The 22,759-nt window shown below is 43.9% G+C and overlaps 1 protein-coding gene across 3 annotated transcripts in view; it reads left to right on the top strand.

The window, feature by feature from the left end:
- Positions 1 to 21,236, top strand: part of LOC308329584 (filamin-A-interacting protein 1-like) — a 35,505-nt gene extending 14,269 nt beyond the window's left edge. The window contains exons 2-6 of one of the 3 annotated variants that reach the window (XM_080783967.1): positions 3,152 to 3,541; positions 4,617 to 4,793; positions 5,956 to 6,134; positions 16,527 to 19,326; positions 19,940 to 21,236. In XM_080783967.1, coding sequence (XP_080640093.1) covers positions 3,164 to 3,541; positions 4,617 to 4,793; positions 5,956 to 6,134; positions 16,527 to 19,326; positions 19,940 to 20,146 — 3,741 coding nt within the window. In that variant the 5' untranslated portion in view covers positions 3,152 to 3,163 and the 3' untranslated portion in view covers positions 20,147 to 21,236. Of the gene's footprint in view, positions 1 to 3,151; positions 3,542 to 4,616; positions 4,794 to 4,990; positions 5,006 to 5,955; positions 6,135 to 16,526; positions 19,327 to 19,525; positions 19,764 to 19,939 lie in introns of those variants that run through there. The other 2 variants (XM_080783966.1, XM_080783968.1) reach the window with 2 other exon arrangements.
- The last annotated feature ends 1,523 nt before the right edge of the window (positions 21,237 to 22,759 follow it).

Genomic DNA, 22,759 nt, shown 5'->3' with positions numbered 1-22,759 from the left:
ATCAAGGTTTTATTTCCCTTAAATCCTAGTTAGTTTGAAGCACTATATTATTGTCTTTGCACTGTACTTAAATGACCCTTCTGTCTGTTGACTAGGGTACATGCTTACATTGCTTAGCCTACTCTGATTCGTACGTATAAGTGACTCTGCATAAGTGTCTGCTAAATGCCTAAACTGTAACCGTAACTGTAACAGTAGAGCCCTCAAAGATAATTGAATATATACTGTTACTGTATAGTGCGTGCGTGCTGTAAGTAAAATGTTTTGATATATTTTTGAGCGGTGCCAACCTATCCTGTGCGTGCGTGTGTGCGTGCGTGCGTGCGTTTGCATGCATGTCCATATGTCTGTGCGCGCTCACGTGTGTGTGTGTGTGTGTGTGTGTGTGTGTGTGTGTGTGTGTGTGTGTGTGTGTGTGTGTGTGTGTACGCGCTCGTGCATGTGTGTCAGCATGTGTGAGTGTCTATTATATAACGCATGTGCCGTGGTGCGTGGTGTGTGTGTGTGCAGACATATTGTCCATGTGTTTTGAAGAGAGAAATGCATTTCATAATCCGGCGAGCTCCTTCAGGATGTCTCAGTGTGTGAGTCAGGGGTGTCGGGGGTCTTATATGACATCACCGGGGAGGTGTGGAGGGGATATTTTATCTGTTTGTAATTAAAGGGCCCCGCTGATGTCATATGGCTGCAACCAATCACAATGTAGAACACTTGCTCTGTGTCCCTGAGCTGTTGTTGGGCTATTAATCAAAAAACAGCTTACAAGGGCGAGGAGAGAAGCCTTAAGTACTACTGGGAACGCACACATGTGCGCACGCACGCACACACTCACGCACACACACAAACACACTTGAGCAACTCGCCGATGACCTACTACAACTGTGATTGTGTGACCATTAAGTACCTAGTGTTTCAATCCTCAATGTTTGTTTAACCCTCTCTGTCACTCCGAGAGTGACCCTTTACCGGTCCATTTGGTTACATTTAAATACTCTGAGTCTCAGAGTTAAAGGAACACTCAGGATTCATACTGTGTGAGCGGAGCACCAAATGCTGTGTGAGGAGAACAGTGAGATTAAGAATACAGGCTTCCATCTATGTATTTATTCTTAGGGTCTAGAGATCAGCGGTTTTTAGCTCGAGGCCCGAAAGAGAAAGTACGAAATTGGTGAAAAAAGTAGATCTACAACAAGCTCACTTGTACCTTGTAGAGCGGCTATTTTCACTACTTCTTAAACAAATCCAATTCATGGAATTTCGTCTTCGATCTCTTCATGAAATTGCTGGATTGTTTTTGTAGGAATTTTGTAGGAATGTAGGAAAGGTTGCGTTTCTCTTGGACATCACGCGGCAAACAAAATTGCAAAAAGGACCAAAGCATCCAGAGGTGCCACGAACTGGTGCCAGACTGCTCCCAGACAGTCGACACCCAGCATGAGATAGGAAGGAAAGCATCTGCGTATAATAGAACATTCGCACACCATTGCTGTCCTGATTGTGCTTGCTGGATATTATCAGATGATACTGTGTAGATGTGGCCTTATGGCCAACCTTACTCCCCGGTAATGATCTCACTGTGTGTGTGTGTGTGTGTGTGTGTGTGTGTGTGTGTGTGTGTGTGTGTGTGTGTGTGTGTGTGTGTGTGTGTGTGTGTGTGTGTGTGTGTGTGTGTGTGTGTGTGTGTGTGTGTGTGTGTGTGTGTGTGTGTGTGTGAGACTGTGTGTGTGAGACTGTGTGTGTGACTGTGTGTGTTTAGAAAAGTGGTGGAGGGGCAGTGGGGATATGAAAATTGGTATAGCCTGTTCGTGGTCAAAGTCATGAGATTCCTCTGTAAATGGTTCCTATACAGTCTGCTGCAAACAGTGCTTGTGTTGCTTATTACCGGTCTCTCTCTCTCACACACACACACACACACACACACACAAACTTCTTTGTGGCATTTTATGCTATAGTTCAGATGGTCACAGTAGGTGGTAGAGCAAGACTGGATGACATGCATTCACTTAAGCACCTCTGAGAGGTGCTTAAGTGAAAAAGCCTGGCTTGAACCTGGCTGACCTGACCGTGCCCATAGTGCACATAGTGACCATAAGTATGACATGAAACACATCCAGTAAGAAGACGAGGCTTCAGAGGACACCCTTTCAAATTAAATGAATTGCAATGCACACTGTGGTAAAACACTGCCATGGTAGTGGTGGAAAGTAACATTTACTTAACTTTGAGGTATTTGTACTTTCCAATTTCCAGTACTTTTACTTCTACTCCACTACATTTCAGAGGCAAATATTGTACTTTTACGTACTATATATTTATTTGAAAACTTTTGTTAAAACATACATTAACCACTTCAGCCCTATAGCTGATCTACAAGCTCACAATGTGTCGCGATGCAACGCATTGTGAGCTTGTAGATCAACTTATAATTTATATTGCAGCTATGAATATTGCAGTATTGGCTCTTTTACTTAAGTGGAAAAAAAAACCCTTTTTCCACCACTGCAAAGTGGTGCCAAAGTTATGAAGAAGTTTTCATCAATGTCAGCCATTGACACGACATTGGTCCAAGTTTCAAAACTCTTCCTCGCTGCGCCACCCCCGGTCTGGGAACAGTTCCCAACTATTTATTTTACACAACACGAAATGTCAGAGTAGTTGTTTCTTCTTCTTCTTCTTCTCCTCCTCCTACTTCTCCTACTTCTACTTATTCATTCATGTCATTTAGGTAAAATTATACATTATACAAAAAATTATATTATTATTTATACAAATAAAATTATACAAAACGTGTGTGTTTTCTAATAGCGCATATAGCAGATCAGCTGGCGGGAGGCAGAAAGGATAGCCCAAAACCGTGTTGGATGGAGAAGAGTTGTAGATGGCCTATGCTCCACTGGGAGCGACGGGCCTAACTAAGTAATAGCAGATCTACAAACTAGCTTGTGGATCTGCTATTTCTCCCGGTACGGCGAGACATTGGTCCCAAGTCGAAAAATGGGGATTTTAAAGTGGTTCACATGAAGCCTATTTGTTGCGTTATTGTTGTACCTTCACCACTGTATTGTATTCATAGTTTTAAAATGCTTTTAGACCTGGCTGCGATGTAGCTAAACTTCTCTGGTCCTTTATTGCCTTTCCGGTGGTGTTGCAGGTACAGACGACAATGCGATCTAAAAGCAGCAGCATGGAGAGCCCGGCAAACGGGGTGCTTTGCGTCGTTCCCCAGGGCGAGAACCACGGAAAACAGGAGCAGGAAGTGGGCCTGTCGTCCATGAAGAACCGGAAGAAGGCCAAAGGTCAGCAGGAGGAGGCCGAGGAGGAGAGGCCGGAGGCCGAGGTGATCTCGGACCGAGAGAAGGACTCCTCTCTGATCTCCAACGGAGGGAAGGAGGAGGACTCCTCTCTGATCTCCAACGGAGGGAAGGAGGAGGACTCCTCTGTGCACGGGCAGCCTGCTGGGGAGCACAGAACAACAGGCATCATGGACCTAACCAAGGAAGACCTGCTCAAACTGCTGGGCATCATGGAAGGAGAAGTTCAGGTGAGCTCATATGGCACTAGTCACGCGTAATGGGCTCTATGCACACAGGATAACTCTTCCTACTTCTGGGCCACGGTGATACTATTAAGGGCAAGGCTCTGTTCCATTTAGTGTGCAGTGATTCTCAAACCTTTTTTAATTTCAAGGACCCCCATAAATCTGAGAGTGTACAAATGGTGTGTGTGCAGTCTGAGTTACACACTGGTACGGGCCCATTTGGAACCCACTCAAGGACACTTTGAGACCCACTGGTGTAGCTGGAGTGTTTCCAGTGAGCCAACATGCACAATAGCAGCACCATGACTCTGTTTGACATCTGTACACTCTGACCTACAGACCTGTAAGGTCTCCCCTCAAGGAACCTGGCCAAAGCACTTCGGGGGTCCCCAGCCAAAAAGGTTGAGAACCCCTGATCTAGATTACCACACTGGGAATACTAATATCATGTACAGTATGGGTATGTTTTTCTGATTTTCTATTATTATCTGAGTTAAATGTCGACTTTGTCGACTTCAGGGACAGCATTCTGTGTTATCAAGCTAATAATATTACCTTGATAACCTGTAATACTATACTTGTCCGATTTATGACTATTGTTATTGGATTTGTGTCAGAAACCAATGAAAGATTAAGTCAAACTATTGTTCCCTTCATTGTGCTGCTGTGTTTTTTTACTGCACTATTGTGCCACCTTGTGGTTGAAGGGTGTTTTGACATGCACTGCAGAAAAACTAATGGTTTTGTATGGGGTTCTGATATGTTTCATGATTATGATTATGTAAAGCTCAGTAGCAAGAGGAGCCTTGATAAATATATGAATAAAAAGAGTTGTCCTTTCTGAACTAACAAAGCATGTTGACATATGAACCGATTATGTCATTTTAAATTTGGGATTGATTACCGAAGACCTTATTGCCTCCATGGTCAGAGAAACGTACTGTAAATCTTTCCTCCTCCTCGTTTCCTGTGGTGAACATATTTAACAGCGTGTGTGTGTGTGTGTGTGTGTGTGTGTGTGTGTGTGTGTGTGTGTGTGTGTGTGCGTGTGTGCGTGTGTGCGTGCGCCTGGGTTCAGGCCAGAGACGACGTCATCCATGTTCTGGACTCCAAGAAGACGTCCTCTGCAGAGATGTTGGAGTCGCGCTACGGCTCGGCAGCCGCGGGTTCTGCCCTCCAGGCCCTGCAGAGGGACAGCCAGCTGGCTGGCGTGAAGCCAAGCCCACACGGCGTCTACCACAGGCCTATGGCCGAGGTCAGTATCTATGTGTGAATCCTTAAGGTGTCTACCACAGGCCTATGGTCGAGGTCAGTATCTATATGTGAATCCTTAAGGTGTCTACCACAGGCCTATGGTCGAGGTCAGTATCTATGTGTGAATCCTTAAGGTGTCTACCACAGGCCTATGGTCGAGGTCAGTATCTATGTGTGAATCCTTAAGGTGTCTACCACAGGCCTATGGCCGAGGTCAGTATCTATGTGAATCCTTAAGGTGTCTACCACAGGCCTATGGTCGAGGTCAGCATGCAAATCCTTAAGGTGTCTACCACATTGCCACAGGCCTATGGCCCAGGTCAGCATGCGAATCCTGTGGTAGCGTGCTATAGTATGCCGTATGATATGGGCTATAGCCCATATCGTACGGCATACTATAGCACGCCGTCACAGGCCTATGGTCGAGGTCAGTATGCGATTTCCCAAGAAGCTGAAAAAAAGTCTACTTTTAGTGGTGTGATGTGATGTAATGCCAAGCTGGATGACATCATGCATGCCGTGGTGGGAAAAAGTATTCAATTGTTTTACTTATAAGTAAAAGTATCAATACTCTAATATAGAAATACCTTTACAAGTAAAAGTCCGGAATTCAAAATGTACTTGGGTAAAAGTACAAAAGTGCTGAATGCTCGATTCACGGCAATGCTGCAGTCCATTATTTCTGCATAGCAGACAGCTGTTCTCAATCACAGACTGCTGTTCAGCCTCTGTTTACGTTGCTATGGAAGCGTTTAAACATTTTAGCTAATAAAACCCTTTTGAATCAATAATCTGTGTCAAATTGTTGATTTGTGCTCGTAAGTAGCCTTGTAATACGCGGGATAATGTGCAGTCTCATCATTATTGGGATATAAACCACAAACACGGTGAAGTGACACATGAACTCATAAAATCTTAATTCTACTACCAAACTTCCACATTCTGAACTGAGCAAAGGTATAGCCTGAGCCTGGTATAAATCTTCCTTTCTGGGGGTCTCTGGCACAAAACATTTTCAGATGGGGGGGGGGGGGGGGTCCACGGCCAAATACATTTACAATTTTGGGATTGCCTGGCTGAAAGCATTTTGTAGAATCTGCCTCGGGATAATACAAACGTGTGTGTGTGTGTGTGTGTGTGCGTGCGTGCGTGCCTCCTCACAGCTGGAGCGTCTACAGGAGCAGCACAAGGAGACGTACCGGCGCATGCTGGGCCAGCTGCTGCTGGCCGAGAAGTGCCACAGACACACGGTCAACGAGCTGCACAGCGAGAAGCACAAGCACGCCGACTACATGAACAAGAGCGACGACTTCACCAACCTCCTGGAGCAGGACAGAGAGAGGTGAGGATAAGGGGGGACAGAGGGGACTTCACCAACCTCCTGGAGCAGGACAGAGAGAGGTGAGGATAAGGGGGGACAGATGGGACTTCACCAACCTCCTGGAGCAGGACAGAGAGAGGTGAGGATAAGGGGGGACAGAGGGGACTTCACCAACCTCCTGGAGCAGGACAGAGAGAGGTGAGGATAGGGGGGGACAGATGGGACTTCACCAACCTCCTGGAGCAGGACAGAGAGAGGTGAGGATAGGGGGGGACAGAGGGGACTTCACCAACCTCCTGGAGCAGGACAGAGAGAGGTGAGGATAGGGGGGGACAGAGGGGAGGGGGAAGGGAGGGAGGAAGGAAAGGAGACAGAAAGGTGAGGATCTTTTGGGAGTTTGAAGGAGAGAGGTGAAAAAAGTATTAGGGACTGAATCTGGGAAGAGCAATTTTGGCTGCTCATTTTGTGTCCCCATTTGAGAGTGGTTTTTAAAAAGGTTTTTAGTTTCAAGGACCCCCATAACTCTGAGAGTGTACTAGTAATGGAACCAATTTTGGTTCGATTAGTACACTTTGTATGGGTCCATTTGGAACCCCCTCAAGGAACGAGACTCCCTGGACCCCACCTTGAGAACCACTGGATGAAATGAGTATCCTGACCTGGAAATGTGTTTTAAATTGACTAAATAGCTGGGCAGAGGGGAGACCAATTTTACTGAACACTCTATAGCAATGATTACTATGGGAATATCAATATAGATCTACGTTAATGCTTATTTTAACAAAAGACATGTCACTTTTAACAACGAGGATCTTGTGTAGAAGGTCTCACGAAGAACAAGCCTGCCACTGTGTGTGCACGTGTGCATTGCATGTGTTGGAGTGGCCCACTTAATTAAACTACTCTCACGGAGATGAAAGCGTTCAGCTGTTCAGTGCATGTGTGTGTGTGTGTGTGTGTGTGTGTGTGTGTGTGTGTGTGTGTGTGTGTGTGTGTGTGTGTGTGTGTGTGTTTGACCTGTCGATGACCTCGCAACAATGCTGCTTCGCAGAACCCCGGCCACACACACACTCTCTGACCTCATTTGGCCACCTATGTTTACACTACGTTTTGCTGCGCTCATGTATGCTACTGTATGTTTTACATGTAGAAAGAAATCTGACCAGGAGTGACTTGGAGTGGCATTCAAAAATCACACGTGAAGTGAGGGGCACCTGTAAATGATGGAATGACGACTTTTAGAAGCCTGCGCAGTCTGGCAGTGTCACTTTCATTTATTGCAGAATCACTGCCACTATATATGTTACAAGACATGAATGCAGTGTGTTATTATTGTATAAAACAAAATCAGTCACAAGATTTTTTTTTATATTGGCCACATGACGTCTCACGTCGTCCCGTCGGTGCCCTAAACAAACATTAAAGGTCCATAGACTTCGCTGCCATATGATGTCATTTCAAAAGCCGAGCATCGGAAGGGCTAGCGCCCCCTCAAGAAAAAAGATTCATGCTCTAAACTCAAGGCTTACTAGGGTTGAAGACGGGTGTAAGAGGCAAGCATGAAAGTCCACAAACAAAAATATAGGCGTGAACACTGACAGATGAACATTGAGGCCCTTTGGATGCAAAAATAGTCTTTTGACACAGAGAGTGGACGTTTCGGTTCACCATCATCAACACCTGCAGTGTGCCATGCAAGCCTATCTTCTTGTTTGTGTACAGTACATAAAAGAGAGAAAGATATGTTGGCCAGTCAATTAATATTTGACAAGAAAAGATCCCGCATTTAAAATGCTCCGGTATTCTTCTGTTCTTTTTCAACTTTCCTTTGTGTCTCACTATGGGATCACCATAGGAAACCGCTCAGTGACGAGGCGTTTGGGTTAAATTGACCATTTTGCTTTTATTTTTATTTTATCAACATCATCTCCATATATTAGCCCTCACTAATGCTCACTGGGATGGTGCCATTACGGTCTTCATGCTCTGTGTCTCAGACAGTTCTTAAAAATGTGCGTGCTACCGATTACATCATCTGTGGTGATTCCAAACAAAGATTTCAAACTGTTTTCTTGATGCAAGGACAGTGGCTCATATTTCAGCCTGCTAACTTTCCAGCAAGAGAGAGAAAGTTATTTCCTTACCAATGATGTCATCCGTATCGTATGTGGGTTTCTGAACTGTCCACAGTCCACCTCTGAGACACCGAGCAATGTTATGTTACCAATTACCATCTCATAATGAGCATTGAGGGCCCATTATATGAAGATACGGTTGAAAAGCCTGGTGTCCTAATTTTGGAAATGTCACTATAGGCTAAATCGTATTTATTTAGGTTTTCTGTAGATTATCAGCGTTGTGCAGTGCTATTGACATTGCTCCCTACCATTTCTGCCCTAGTATGTATTGTCTTTGCCCCATTTCGCGTGTGCAGCCGAACACACTCGACTGCTCCGGAAGGCAACGCCAGTAGCCTGTCACGTGACACAGTGAAATGCATGTTGGGTTACAGGTGCATTATGGTGTTTTCAATTTATTTATTATTATTATTATTATTGTTGTTATTTTATGTATTTTGTGATAGTAGCCCCAAGGTTAGACTGGAGGAAGGTTTTCAGGGATTTGCTTTGTTACCATATTGCTGCCCTTTCTCCTAAACAGATTCTAAAACATTTATTGGCCGAGCTGTTGTATAAATGGATATAGTGGTCATCCAAAAGCTCTGAGAAGGATAACAGATGGGTTTACAGTATGTATACTGTGTGTGTGTGTGTGTGTGTGTGTGTGTGTGTGTGTGTGTGTGTGTGTGTGTGTGTGTGTGTGTGTGTGTGTGTGTCTGTGTCTGTGTCTGTGTGTGTGTGTGTGTGCGTGTGCGTGTGTGCACGTGTGCGCCTGTGTGTGTGTGTGTGTGCGCGCGTGTAATTTATATGGCCAGTCATCTGCAGAGCAGACTGGGGGCCACGCAGGTACTACAGTCCCAGCTGCATTTCATAAACTGTCGAAAACTTCAAACGGTGCATTACTGGATTGACCCGATGGACACACACTATCCCTCAGCCTTCTCTCCTTTCAGCGTTCACATGGAACACGGAACAGGGCAGGCAGTTCTAAATAACTGTTCTGCCACTATCAGGGGGCTAGGATACAGGGTCCATGCTTTACAGGTTTACAGTAAAGTTAAGAGATGGACTGTACAGATGTGTACAATTTAATATGTGTATACCAAAGGGACTTGGAAGTGAACGGCCCATTTGGTTACATTTGTACAGAATAAACCAGCCAGTCATTAGATTGCAGCCCATTTGGCTGCCGTGTGGTCAGATGGGTGGGCCAGATGGGTGAGCATGCCTTTTGTTTATTTTAATGGTCAGTCAATCAATTGTGTTCTGGCTTGGATCAATGGAACTGACGCAGTATTCCTATTCATAGCGGTTTCACGAAATGAAAAAAAATATATATATAGTGTGTTGTTTTGTTTTAACTATAGTGTTTCTCAGCGGGGGCGGCCCCGGCGGCGGTGGGGCGTGCATTGGAGGACGCTGGAAGTAATATTTTTGAAAGGGGGCTCTTGAGGGGCTCTTGAGGGTGTGAGGGGAACCTACAGAATAGGGTAGCACTGGCCAAAAGAGCTGGGAACCATTGAACTCAACTAATTTACCTACCTGAATGTGACACACATGTACTGTACACACATGCTTTACAACTGTGCTTCATGCAGTATTGAAATACCTCATAATACAGCATTTTGACCTCATCTGCAAGTTATTTGCAGATGAAAAAAACACTTATGTAGGTACGGTACGCAGCATATGTTTGTGCCCATGCAGCACAGATGTTATGCTCAGCACTGCATGAATGTCACGCAAAACCCCCAAGAAAAAACATGTCACAAAGCCCTGCCTATCACTCAAGGAGTCTGACAGACGTACCAGAGAAGCCTAGAACCGATGCCTCCGCCTCCATTCAGAAACTCCTGTGTGTCCTCCTCAGGCTTTTGAGGGGCACTAGCCCCTCACAGGTTTAATGTCTAATGCCTTGTAGTATGGTGTTATTTTATCATTCAAAATAAAATTGTGGTGTTTTGCCAATTATTTGGGGTCCCACTTTAAATACCACCGCGGCCCACAGGTTGAGAATTAGTGCGATACATGTATGTCTAGCAAGGTCGGTAAAGTTGTGATAGCACACAAGACATAAGACAAGCATGCCAGGCTGCAGGTGTTTTTGATATGCGTGCTGCCCAGTAGGTGAAAGCCCTGGCTGGTTGCATTCATTAAAATGAACGAACCTGAACTTTGCTCAGCATGGATTCTGCTGCTTGACTGACATTCCTCAGCGTCAGCGTCTGACCCTAGAAAGTGTTTAAGCCAGGACAAGATTCACATACAGATGAGTGTGAGAGGAAGGTGATAGACACCGCTAAGCTTGTGAAAAGACAGAAGCGATGATTTCTCTTTGATGTACCTGATAAAACAGAAAAGCTGTGCACATTTGCAGGCTTAAAGGACCACTTCACCACTTTTCAACCTATCTTCATATAATAGGTCCTCACTAATAATCATGAAATAATGGCGCCTTTTTTTTCTACTCTGTCTGTGTCTCATAGGAGGGCTGTGGGCAGTTCAGAAACCTCACATCATCGATGGGGAATACAAGCTAATAGAAACTGCAGGCTTTCTAGTCCTGAAAAGTTGCAATGCGAAAATGGAAGCCATCGTTCTCACGATAATGACAATGACAAAAAACTGCCTAATGATGATGTCACTGGAGGACGGTTTCTAAACTGCCCAGAGCCCTCCTATGAGACACAGACTGATTATTAGTGAGGACCTATTATATGAAGATAGGTTGAAAAGTGGTCCTTTAAGTTGCAATCCAAAAATTATGGAATTTGATTTATCTTTCATTTCTTCATGACATTACGGGAAAAAACTTTGGATTTGTATTAATTCATGAACGGTTTTGCCTTTTTTGGAAATGTTTTTTTGAAAATAATATTTTTGAAATAATTATAATTAAAAACCAAATGTAGGAAACTAAAACATAAGGGAACCCAAAACAATGTGTCCGCGACCCACAAATGGGTCCCGAACCACTGTTTGGGAAACAGCGAGTTAGAACACCTACTGGTTGACAAGTAGTACTGCCCGATGCTCATGAGCACAGGATTCCACTTTGTGAGAGCGGTAGACAGTAGTGGAAAGTACATTTACTTCTCAGATCCAAATTTGGTACTTTTCCTCCACTACATTTATTTGATAGCTTTTGTTACTTTGTAGATTTGGATTATTATTACAAAACATAGGCCTACATTACCCACTTCAGCCCAATATACATTTTGGCCATTTAAAAATAGCATTCAGTATCCTACATGGGAAGTCCTGGTTTTAAATCCCCAGTAGAACATGAAACGTAAGGATTACAGCTTTTACGTGCAGTACCAAATAGGCTTAATACGCAGTTATGCTTCTTGAACTCTACTGTTGATCAAAGCACACTGAAGAGAACTATTAGCACTACTCTTTGATGGTCGCTCTGCATGCCCCCGCTGGTCTGCTCTTCTCTGTATTTGATCCTATATGCCAGTGGTCCTCATGTCAAGGACCCCCAATTGAGATAGAGTATATGTGGACCACCATTTAGAAAGATTTGGTGCCAGGGACCCCTATATGGATTTGTGGTGTTAAATAGTTTAATTGTGAGTTCACAATGAGTTTGTAGCGAATTCGGTCGAATAGCCAAAATAGGGTGAAAAAGATTTTGATGCTATATTAACTCATTTTGGGACCCCCTGGAATGCCCTCAAGGATCCTGCTCGGGGTCCCCCGACCCCACTTTGAGAAGCACTGCAATAGGCTGCGTGGTAAGTAGGTGAATGGATCAAATGCACTCCAGAGGTGACCTCCGTCCCGCTTGCCAGGTAGTTTCCAGTGTGTCGGCTCGCTGGCGCGTGTTCAGGCCGCCCTCTGTCACCCCACAGGGAGAGCGAAAGGGAGAGGGACACATGTGTTCTGCTAGTTAGCGCTGCCTCAGCAGTCAGCACCGACAGAGCCCACATTCCCATCCACTGGTGTCACCACCGAAGGACTTGAAACTGGCCAGGTTTTGATGGCAGATGTAGGGGATGTCTTGGAGGTTCCCACAAAACTGTCAAAGTCTCCCAGAGAGTGCCTGGAAGAGGGATTACATTACATGGATACATTTGGACCACACTGTATGGGAGAGATGGATGGATGGATGAGCAGGTGGTTGAATGAATGACTAATACAAGTACACACCCAAATTTCACATACTTTAGCACGCACGCGCACACACACACACACACCATGTCTGTCATGTCTGGCAAGCCACTGTGTTGACGGCTTGACACATTTTGGTCAAAGCGAGGTGGGAACATCTCATTCTCATCCATCAGATAACTACTTGAGAGAGTGAAGAAGAGAGTGTGCGTGTGCGGCGGCACAACAAGACATCTTGTGCCAGACTTGTGCAGGAATGTGAATAACAGGCACCAAGGAAGATGTTTTTACTTAGGCTAGTTGTGGCCATTAGCGATTCACACTCTTAGAGGGCAGGGCAATTTGTCAAGAGGTGATATTGTTTGGCTGGCATGGAGATATGTGCAATGATTAATGGATGAAATATCTACCATTCCTGGAGGTTGTTCCATGGATGGCCTATAAAGCATACAAATATACAAAATATGATGTATTTTTCACTTTACTTGAGTATTTCCATTTGTAGCATTATTCTATACTCTTCTACTTCCCAGAGGCAACTATTGTACATTCTACTCAACTGCAATTGTTTGGCAGCTTTAGTTACTTTGCACATGCACATACACACACAAGCACACTCGCACGCACAGACCCACACACGTAGACTTTCAGAGCCAGGCTGCAAACATCTGAATACCACTGCTGCAGATGTACACATGATGTACAGTGAGATTACATTACATATTCCAATCTCATCTTGAAACCTTTAGCTTACACATTCCACGCGCACTTAAAGAAATACATTTTAATATATTATTAAATCATTTATAGATAGAATAACGTCATTTTCTGAATTTATTCATTTTGATCAAAAACTGCACATTGTAGAAACTAATTCTGTGAAGAAATACGCTACTTTGTGTCTGATTTCTTTCTTTTAACAGTAAATCAATCTCATGCGCTGTGTGCCATTACTGTGGCTGCAGAGCACTTAATGGTTTCTCTCTGTCAAGAGCAGCCATTAGTGCATAACAGGTTGTTTTGACAGGTTTTTGGCAGGTCATGTCTGCATCAGTCCTCAGCCTCCCGACATAGACACGCTGCAGCGCCTCCCCGCAAATTCCCCAGGAAACATTGGATGAGTGAAATGTTTTTCCATCACGATGAAAGTATTTTATTATTATTTTTAGAGGGTATATCAGCCTATGGATTGCACCTGTGTATGGGCTTTGGAAAACATGCTTTCATAATGCATATATTTTAGTAGGCTGTAATACTGGAAACCTTGAGTGATCATCTTCCTTTTATTGAATGTATGCTAAACGTATGCTAAAGTGGAACATAGCCTATACCTTTCACTGATGCATAAGGAATCACTCCTATAGCTTTCACATATGATGCATAAGGAATCACTCCTATAGCTTTCACATATGATGCATAAGGAATCACTCCTATAGCTTGAATTTTGAGTTTTACCACTTAAACACTTCATTGACTGAATGGTTCTATAATAGGCCCCTTCCATGTCTTTTTGATGAAAATGGCCAATATACAAGCCCTCAAAGCATCGCATTGTGATGTGTTGTGAACTTGTACATCAGCTATTTCCTCAGAATCCTCTCCCCCAGAATAGGTATGCACTTGGGGTCATGTGGTTAATGTGATCTCACGGCACTACTATGCTTATTGTCCATCCATGCCAACAAGAGACTAACTCGGATTAGCCTAATAACTGCAACTTAGTCTAGATATCTCTGAGGACACCGCCACTCCTCTGTCTTTTAGTGTCCTCATACACTCTGGGCCAAGCCTTGTCTTAAACCTGAAGGTCAGGATATAATAATCTTGCGTGGCTTTGACCATTGGCGCCAAGTAGTCCTGACATCATCACTCTGACCTTTGCGTGGATGTAATTTTAGAGTGCCAATTGCTAAGGTCTCACAGTGTCTTCTGCCAATTCGAAGTATGAATATCAGGTGCTGCGTTCTGCAACCAAATCCCACTTGGCAACAAACGGCATGTGGTAATCAATGTGGTTTTCATCATCGTTCATAAACTGTGAATCTACATTTAGAAACTCCAACTGAACGCATCCTTGTGTTCACGAAGGGGATAATTTAGGTGAAATTCTCGTGTCCAACCTTTTCCATAATACTGTGTGAGCTCAGAGAGCTTTTTCTTTTCACTCCATGTTACGGTTTATGCTGTACATGTACTGTATCTATACACCATGCAACATTTTTCTCTCTGCACCTCATAAACATATTGTCAGGGTTCCTTGAATTCCTTCCCAGTCTGTCTCCGGGGAGTTCAACCTGGCTCATCCTTATCTGGATTTGTCATTACAGTACATATACACTCACGCATGCAACGCACGCACACAGACACACTCAAGACACGCACGCACGCACGCACGATCACACGCACGCACGAACACACACACACACACACACACAGAGACACACACCTCCCCCCAGGGTGGAACTTTAGTAGACACGCTTACTGTCCTTTCTCATACACCAGTGAGATTATATAGCTTCCTGTCTGAGTAGGTAATTTCCTGTCTTTTCAGAAAACAATACTGGACTTCATCTATTTTTTTTATTTTTCCCAGAGCAGTTAATATGCAGTATAGAATCCTCTGCGTTAATTTATCAATTTTTAACTCGGAGAGCATACAAATGTACCTTTACAGGTCCATTTGGTTACATTTGTTCCTCATAACAATGAGGATTTTACTGAGCATATAGGTCTTCATGATGTTGTGAGAAGAATGGAAATGCAACTTTCTTTCTGGTGGTTTTAAACTTTCAGACTGCTGAGTCTTAGTAAAAACATGAAAAAGCACACATTTTGGGAGGAGTCTTGTTGAACGCCCTCCCTTTGACCATGGGTTCCACCCCCTTCACACAGTCCAAACTACAGCCGCACGCACACGCACGAGCATACGTACACACACACACACACACACACGCTCTCTCCCTCTCTCTCTGTCTCTCTCTGTGTCTCACATTCACACACAACATCTCTAAGTGACATCATTATCTTTAAGTCCGGTTGGTCGATTGTGCTCCTCTCTATTTAGTCACCTTTCACTGTCCAGATGACATATTGGAATGTGACGGTGCAGTGGATACTGGATACAGGGGGGGCCCCCTGTCAGCTTTTGTGTACTTTCAGTGGATTCTGTAAGGGCTAATGTTCATGAGCTGCGTATAGGTCATCCCTAAGTGGGTAAGTTGTGATTGTAACTTTAAGATTGTTTCCACATATCCAGGACAGTAGCCTTGTTTTGAATGGAGGTCATTTTAGCTTTTCTTTTGTTGTTGTTGTTGTCGATTTGGATGCAGTTGCATAATTGCCTCGCAGAGATGCTGTCCATGAAATATTTGGTTTATTTTGCATTGCAAAAATGTGCTGGTTGACCATTCTATTAGTCCTTTACATGGAGTGCACAGAGAGATGGTGCAGTTTTGCATTCGCTTTGCATGTAATTTGTTGGCAACTGGGATGAGAATGGACATGAGCAGCATAGAAAGAAGCTGGAGAGAGAGAGAGAGAGAGAGAGAGAAAGAGAGAGAGAGAGAGAGTGGGGGCTTCAGTTAAAGTTCCTGTTCTCAGTCTCTAGTCCATCAGTAAGAATAGAAACAGTTTGGCAGTTGTGTAGATCATTGCAACTTACAGTATGTGATCCTAAAATATCCTACCAGTTATCCTCTCAATTGTTTACAGAAGAGTGTACTGTCGGTTCAGGTTATAGTTGAAAATCTAGTTGATTTCACTTATTTTCACTACCCAAGTTTGTCATGGTGTAAAGTGTTATGTTACTCGCATGCAGTACATATTTCAAATGTGTTAATAACATCACGATTTGTGGTAGCCCACATTTATATAAATCATTATATAATTGGTGACTATTTGTACAACTCAGTGTTCATTTTGTTGACTAAGACTAAGACTAAAAGATTAAATGGTGTGTTATTCAAAAGACTAAGACTAAATCAAAATATGCTGAAAGAATTAACACTGGTTCAACACTGAAATTATTACTCTGAATTTTCATTTATGAATAAATGATGAATGCAAACAACAGCCCATGTTAAAATGCAAAAGATATTTGACAAAAACCACAGATATTCAGCGTTTGAAATGCCAAACTAATATACCACCTTATGCTCTCCTTTAACCTTTCCAGACTGAAGAAGTTACTCGAGAACGAGAAGGCCTACCAGGTGCGTAAGGAGAAGGAGCACAACAAGCGACTGGCCAAGGTGCGAGAGGAGCTGGTCAAGCTGAAGTCCTTCGCCCTGATGCTGGTGGACGAGCGCCAACTCCACCTGGAGCAGATCGACAAGCAGAGCCAGCGTGTCCAAGAGCTCGGCCAGCAGCTGCAGCAGCGCGAGCAGGCGCTGAACGAGGCCAGTGGGCGTGCTCAGGAGGACGCTCAGAGGGTACTGAGCCTGGACACCGAACTCAAGGAGAAGACGGCCAAGTTCGCCCAGCAGCACGAGGAGATGAGCGCCAAGCTGGCCAACCAGGAGTCCCACAGCCGCCAGCTTAACACTAAGATCTCTGGACTGTCGCACAGGGTGGAGGAGCTGGAGGAAAGCAACCGGGCCTTGAAGAAGTCAGAGGAGGAGCTGCAGGAGCTGAGGGAGAAGATCAGCAATGGGGAGTGTGGAAATTCCAACTTAATTGCCGAGTTGGAAAACCTCCGGAAACGAGTGCTCGAGATGGAGGGCAAGGACGAGGAGATCACCAAGACTGAACACCAGTGTAAGGAGTTGAGGAAGAGACTGCAGGAGGAGGACAGTAAGAGCAAAGACCTCAGGCTGGAGGTGGAGAAGCTCCAGAAGAGAATGATGGAGCTGGAAAAGCTTGAGGAAGCATTCAACACCAGCAAGGCAGAGTGCACCCAGTTGCACACTGCTCTGGACAGAGAGAGGGGCCTGACCAAAGAACTCTCAGATGAACTTGTGGCGCTCAGGATCAGGATGAAAGAGCTCGAGTCCTCCGAGTTGAGATTAGAGAAGTCAGAGTTAAGCCTCAAGGACGACCTGAGTAAGCTCAAGTCACTGACTGTCGCTTTGATGGATGAGAGAAAGAATCTCATGGAGAGAATGAAGTCAGAGGAGCGGAAAAAAGAGGACTTGAGCAAGAGGGTCCAAGAAGAGGAGGGCAAGGTCATGGAGGTCACTGAGAGATTGATAGAAGAAAGCAAAAAATATCTGAAGTTAAAGTCAGAGATGGAAACCAAAGTGGGGACTCTAACAATAGAAAAGGGGGAGATAAACACCAAGCTGGTTTATGAAATGGATAAAAACAAGGACCTGAATTCCAAGGTCAGCCAGATGAAAAAGACCTTGGAAAGTCTGGAGCAAGCAGAAAAACTATCCACAAAGCACATAGTAAAGTGTGAAATGGATAAAGCAATTGATGTTGGCAAGAGAGAAGATAATAAAGTAAAGGAACTGACCTTCGAAATTGAGCGACTGAAGAACCGCCTCAAGCAGCTCGAGGTGGTAGAAGGAGATCTGATCAAGACAGAGGATCAGTACGACCTCTTGGAGAAAAAGTTCATGACAGAGCAAGACAAGGCGAACATTCTTTCACAGCAGGTGGAGGAAATGCGGAGCCAGATCGCACGGAACAAAGCGATCGAGAAAGGAGAGGAGGAGAGCCGGGAGGAGGACCTCCAGCAGCTCTGCAAAAAAGAGGAGGCCAAAACCAGAGACCTACAGTCTGACGTTGTGGCACTGAAGGAGAAGATCCATGAGCTGATGCACAAAGAGGATCAGCTGTCTCAGCTCCAGGTGGATTACACATTGCTGCAGCAAAGGTTCTTGGAAGAGGAGGAGAAGGCCAAGAACATGGGCTTTGAGGTTTTCCACCTCACCAAAGAGCTTGAGGTGACCAAGAGACAGAGCCGAGCGCTGCGGCCCAGCTTGAATGGGAGGAGGATGGTAGACATTGCCATGACATCTACTGGAGTGCAGACAGAGGTTCCGAATGGAACAGCAGAAGAGGACACCCCAGCTGTGTTCATCAGGAAGTCTGTCCAGGAAGAGAATCACATCATGAGTAATCTCCGGCAGAAATGCCTGAAGAAGCCAGCCGAGAAGACCGGTGGTCTTGAGCGCTGTCCTGGCCATGATTTAGGCATGAAAAAGTCCTGGATTCCCTGGATGAGGAAAAAGGAAAATGCCCCTCAGGGGAATAACCTGGAAAAGCCGTTGCACATTAACGGGATGGCTTTGCCCACTGAGCTGACGGTGTCCCAAAAGCAAGGGCATCCCGTGCATATAAGAGTGACTCCCAACCACCAGAACAGCACAGCCACACTCGAGATCAGCAGCCAGACTCCTGAAGACTTCTTCTCCAGCTCTGCTCCACTTAGCCCCAACCCGGCCCAGCCTAAGCCCAAAATTACAATCATTCCCACACACACTGCAGCTATCCAGAGAGGCAGAAACACCACTGGACCACGGGGCCCAGAGAGAGCCAAGTCACCTGTCACCATCACAACGATATCCAGGGCCAAGTCCCCAGAGAGCAGTCGAACTTCATCCTCAGCTTCAGGAAGGCCCTTGTCCCCGATTTCCATAATGACAGTCAGCACATCTATAGTGCCTGACGCCTCTGCCTCCCCAGAACCCCAGGAGATGACCATGGGCCGGGCCGTGTTCAAGGTCACTCCTGAGAAACAGATGGTCCCGGTTCCCATCCGGAAGTGCCAGGTCAATGCCAACGTCATTACCACCACGGAGGACAACAAGATCCACATTCACCTAGGCAACAGCGCAGCACCGAAGATGGTGGTCAGGCCTCTCACTGCTGGAACAGACTGCAAGGAGATGACCTTATCCACAGGGACCGTTTTGCGTTCCCCTCGCCAGATCACCACTACTACTGCCAGAACCTCTCCCAACAAAGTGATGAGCAGTATTACCATTACGCCAGTTACATCAACCCCTTCTAGACCATCACAAACAATGGTAAGTTTTCTTGTTAATATTGTTTTTTCGCAAACATATACTGGTCCTGCATGATGTATTGTATATGATACATTTGTATGTGTTACACAGCTACACTCTCTCCACTGTTACATAACGGTGTTGGCACTGTTGGGTGAAGAAGATGCAACATTGTGGTGGGGGTTCAGCGGGGCGTTATGATCTGCTCTTTGTGGTACAGATGGATAGCGTGACAGAGATGGCTTCACAGACACACCTCAGAGCACAGTGGAGCTCTAACGACGTGGCAAACTGCCACCATGTTACGATCAACGTCATTTATAGCTGCTGTGCTCTGTTTACGTTCACAAAAAGCCACATGGGGCTCGACGCACTCTTGCTGGCACGCCGCACTGAAACCTTGGCTGGGTCAACACTCACCAGCTCAGCTTGAAATGAAGGAATGAATAAATATTTGCATTTTCTTAGAACTCATTCCATATGATACTTATGATTGGTGATATTGTTTTGAATTCAGGAAACCCCACCCACCTGAAATATGTTTTTCCTTTCTCCCAGTGATTTACCTTGCATGTTTCCTGCAATCTATCTCCTTTCATTCATAACGGAACCCTCTCTCTTTGCTTTCTAATAGGCCGGGCAAGAGCCCCAGCCACCCAGAGGAGGGCTGACGCGTATCCCAATGTCCAAGAGCCTGAAGACGGGGAAGACCGTGCTTGGAGCCCTGGGGATCTCCAGTGGCGTGAAGTTCGAGGCAAGAGCAGAGACTCAATCAATGAGAATAGAAGTTAGGAAATCTGCAGTAAACACCAGTGGCTTTCAAAATGGAGGAAAAGGCTGATAGACCCGGAGGATTAAACTGTGTGTTATCCAAGGCATTGAATGGGTATGAGGTGCTAAAACAAACAGTACCAATGAGCTACCTGCCATATAGATTTGTAATTGTGGTTTTACAGATAGATGTAGATAAGAGGACAACCAAGATACCCAGAAGGATGTTCTGTGTCCTAATTCCCTTCAACAATGCAACACTTAACGACGTAGAATACAGTGGAATGCTGTTGTACTTGAAATCAGGAATATATTTTATATTTTTGCAGTCTTTTATGCGTGTCAGTTTCATATCCATTTCTATCATGTAGAGCTGATATTGAGCATATTTGCTGTGTGTGATGTGTGTGTGTGTGTGTGTGTGTGTGTGTGCGCGTGTGTACGTGTGTGCGCGCACGTGCGTGTGTGGTGGGGTGTTTCAGACTATACTCAAACTGCTTCTTCCATTAGCGAGTGTCTCTCTCACATGTAATGAATTTTTGTTGACATCTTTTCTAAAGACTTTAATTTACCAGAAGTCCAAGTATTTGTTTTATGTTTCAAGCGATGTGTTGTTTTTATTGTGTACATGGTTTTGTAATGGAAAGTAATTTAAATAAAATGTACTTTTGAAAGGGGATTGTGACAATTTATTTAGAATGTTAGAAGCCAAATAAGAAACACCAAACTGTACTGGCTTGAGATTTGTTTTCTGAAAAGACAAGATGAAAGAGTGCTCTAGCTCTATAAATGTTGGCAGTATTCTGTGGGGCCGCCTGTTTAATTTCACAGTAATTTGCTAAGCCATAAGAGTTTGTATTGACCTATTATTTGTGTGGCCAGAAAATGAAATCAAAACAGATGGTCATATAATCTTGTATTTGAGACTATGAGCAAAGTTCTCACGGCTATCTCGACACAGCTGAATGCTTGCCTGTAACCACCAATTAGAACAATTTGACTAACAAGCTGTTTGCAACAACAACTACCAAAGATGCTTGTGTTGGATGAAAGAAAATGATTGTTTCCACTTGAGCAGACGAGTTATTCATATTTCATCTGTTTATACAGAGGAACAGAACAGTACCAAGGTTGTTGTTATTAGTAGTAGTAGTGAACTTTTTGTATAAGTTTAGTAGAATTTAGGAAAAATAGGATTGAATCAAGTAAAGAATTACAAATCTAATCAAAGATATATGGCGTGTGCAGGTCTTTGCATGATGTTTGACTGAGAAAGCATCATATGCAGGTGATGATCTTCAGAATATTAGCATTTAGCCAATTCTCCATGAGTAGCTGTCTGTCTGTCTGCCTGTCTATGAGTAGCTGTCTGCCTGCCTGCCAGCCAGCAAGTTGGTTAACAGAAAATAAATTGTTATGGCTGAGTAAAATAAAATACAATAAACACAATTTGCCTGAAAATAGATTACCCAGCTATGACCTTTTTTCATGAAAAAAAATGAGTAGTGATATGGCTGACTGAGTAAAATAAAACAATCTACCTGAAAATAGATAGCTATAAGTGAAGAGCAATTTCCGCAATTACCATTTCCGCAATTTCCTCAATTTCCATTTCCGCAATTTCCATTTCCACCATTTCGGCAATTTCCATTTCCGCATTTCCGCAATTTCCGCAATTTCCATTTCCACCATTTCCGCAATTTCCATTTCCATTTCCAACTATTAATGGCAGCTGGGTTTCATCATTCAAATAAAATAGAATTCTGTCCGTTTAGCTATAAAATTATGTCAGGGAATAGGGATACACAGTATATGTCTTTCATTTGCATTGCATCTCCCCCCCCCCCCCCCCCCCCCAAGCTTTTATTTTCGTTCGAGTAATAGTACAACTCTAATAGTATTACTTATAATAATGTAATTAAAGATAACTTCATTCAGATTTATTTATTTTTTTTCATTTTCCAGATTTTTTTTTCTTCTTTTTTTTAGATTTTCATTGGTGGGCCAGTCATGATGTGGCCCGCGGGCCTGAGGTTGAGTATCACTGCTATAAGTGATGTTGTTGATGTTTACTTGTTAAAACAGTTACTATATAACTACTAGTTTTCAACTGGTGGTCCGTGGACATATTCATTGCATGTTGTCCATGCACTCAGTAATTATTATTAGTTTTTCAATAATTTTATTTTATTTTGGAGATATTTGGTATTTGTGTGATATGAGGACAGTGAAATTAAAGGCGTTATCATTATCAGTGGTCATTTGAGGAGGCTAGGCCTACTACAAGGACATTTGACATGTCCACAGACTTTTTCAAACACAGTGCTGTTGTGAAGTTCAGAGCTGAGAGTAAATGCTACATTTAATTTACCTTTTGTAATCACGTTTCTCTGTGATGATATTTACACACATAGATTGGCGTCAGGGCTGTGTCCCTATTGATTCCCTGTAACATTAACATTTTAGTTGTGTTTTTTTTAGCAAATCTTTATAACAGACACAATACAAACATAGCCTAGAATACATTACAATGCAAAACAAGACAAGACAGACAAACAACAAAGTTATTAATGCAACAATACAACATCAAAGTCAGGGGGGATTACGAACAGAAAACATTAAAGAGTGAAGCATAGAATAGAAAGTGAAACAGTTACCACTACCAGAGTAATCTAGTAAGAGA

Source organism: Protomyctophum bolini (genome assembly GCF_963924005.1).
Source record: "Protomyctophum bolini genome assembly, chromosome: 15".
Lineage (NCBI taxonomy): Eukaryota > Metazoa > Chordata > Actinopteri > Myctophiformes > Myctophidae > Protomyctophum > Protomyctophum bolini.
Note: the sequence above shows the minus strand (reverse complement) of the source record. Positions and strands in the feature narration are given on the sequence as shown.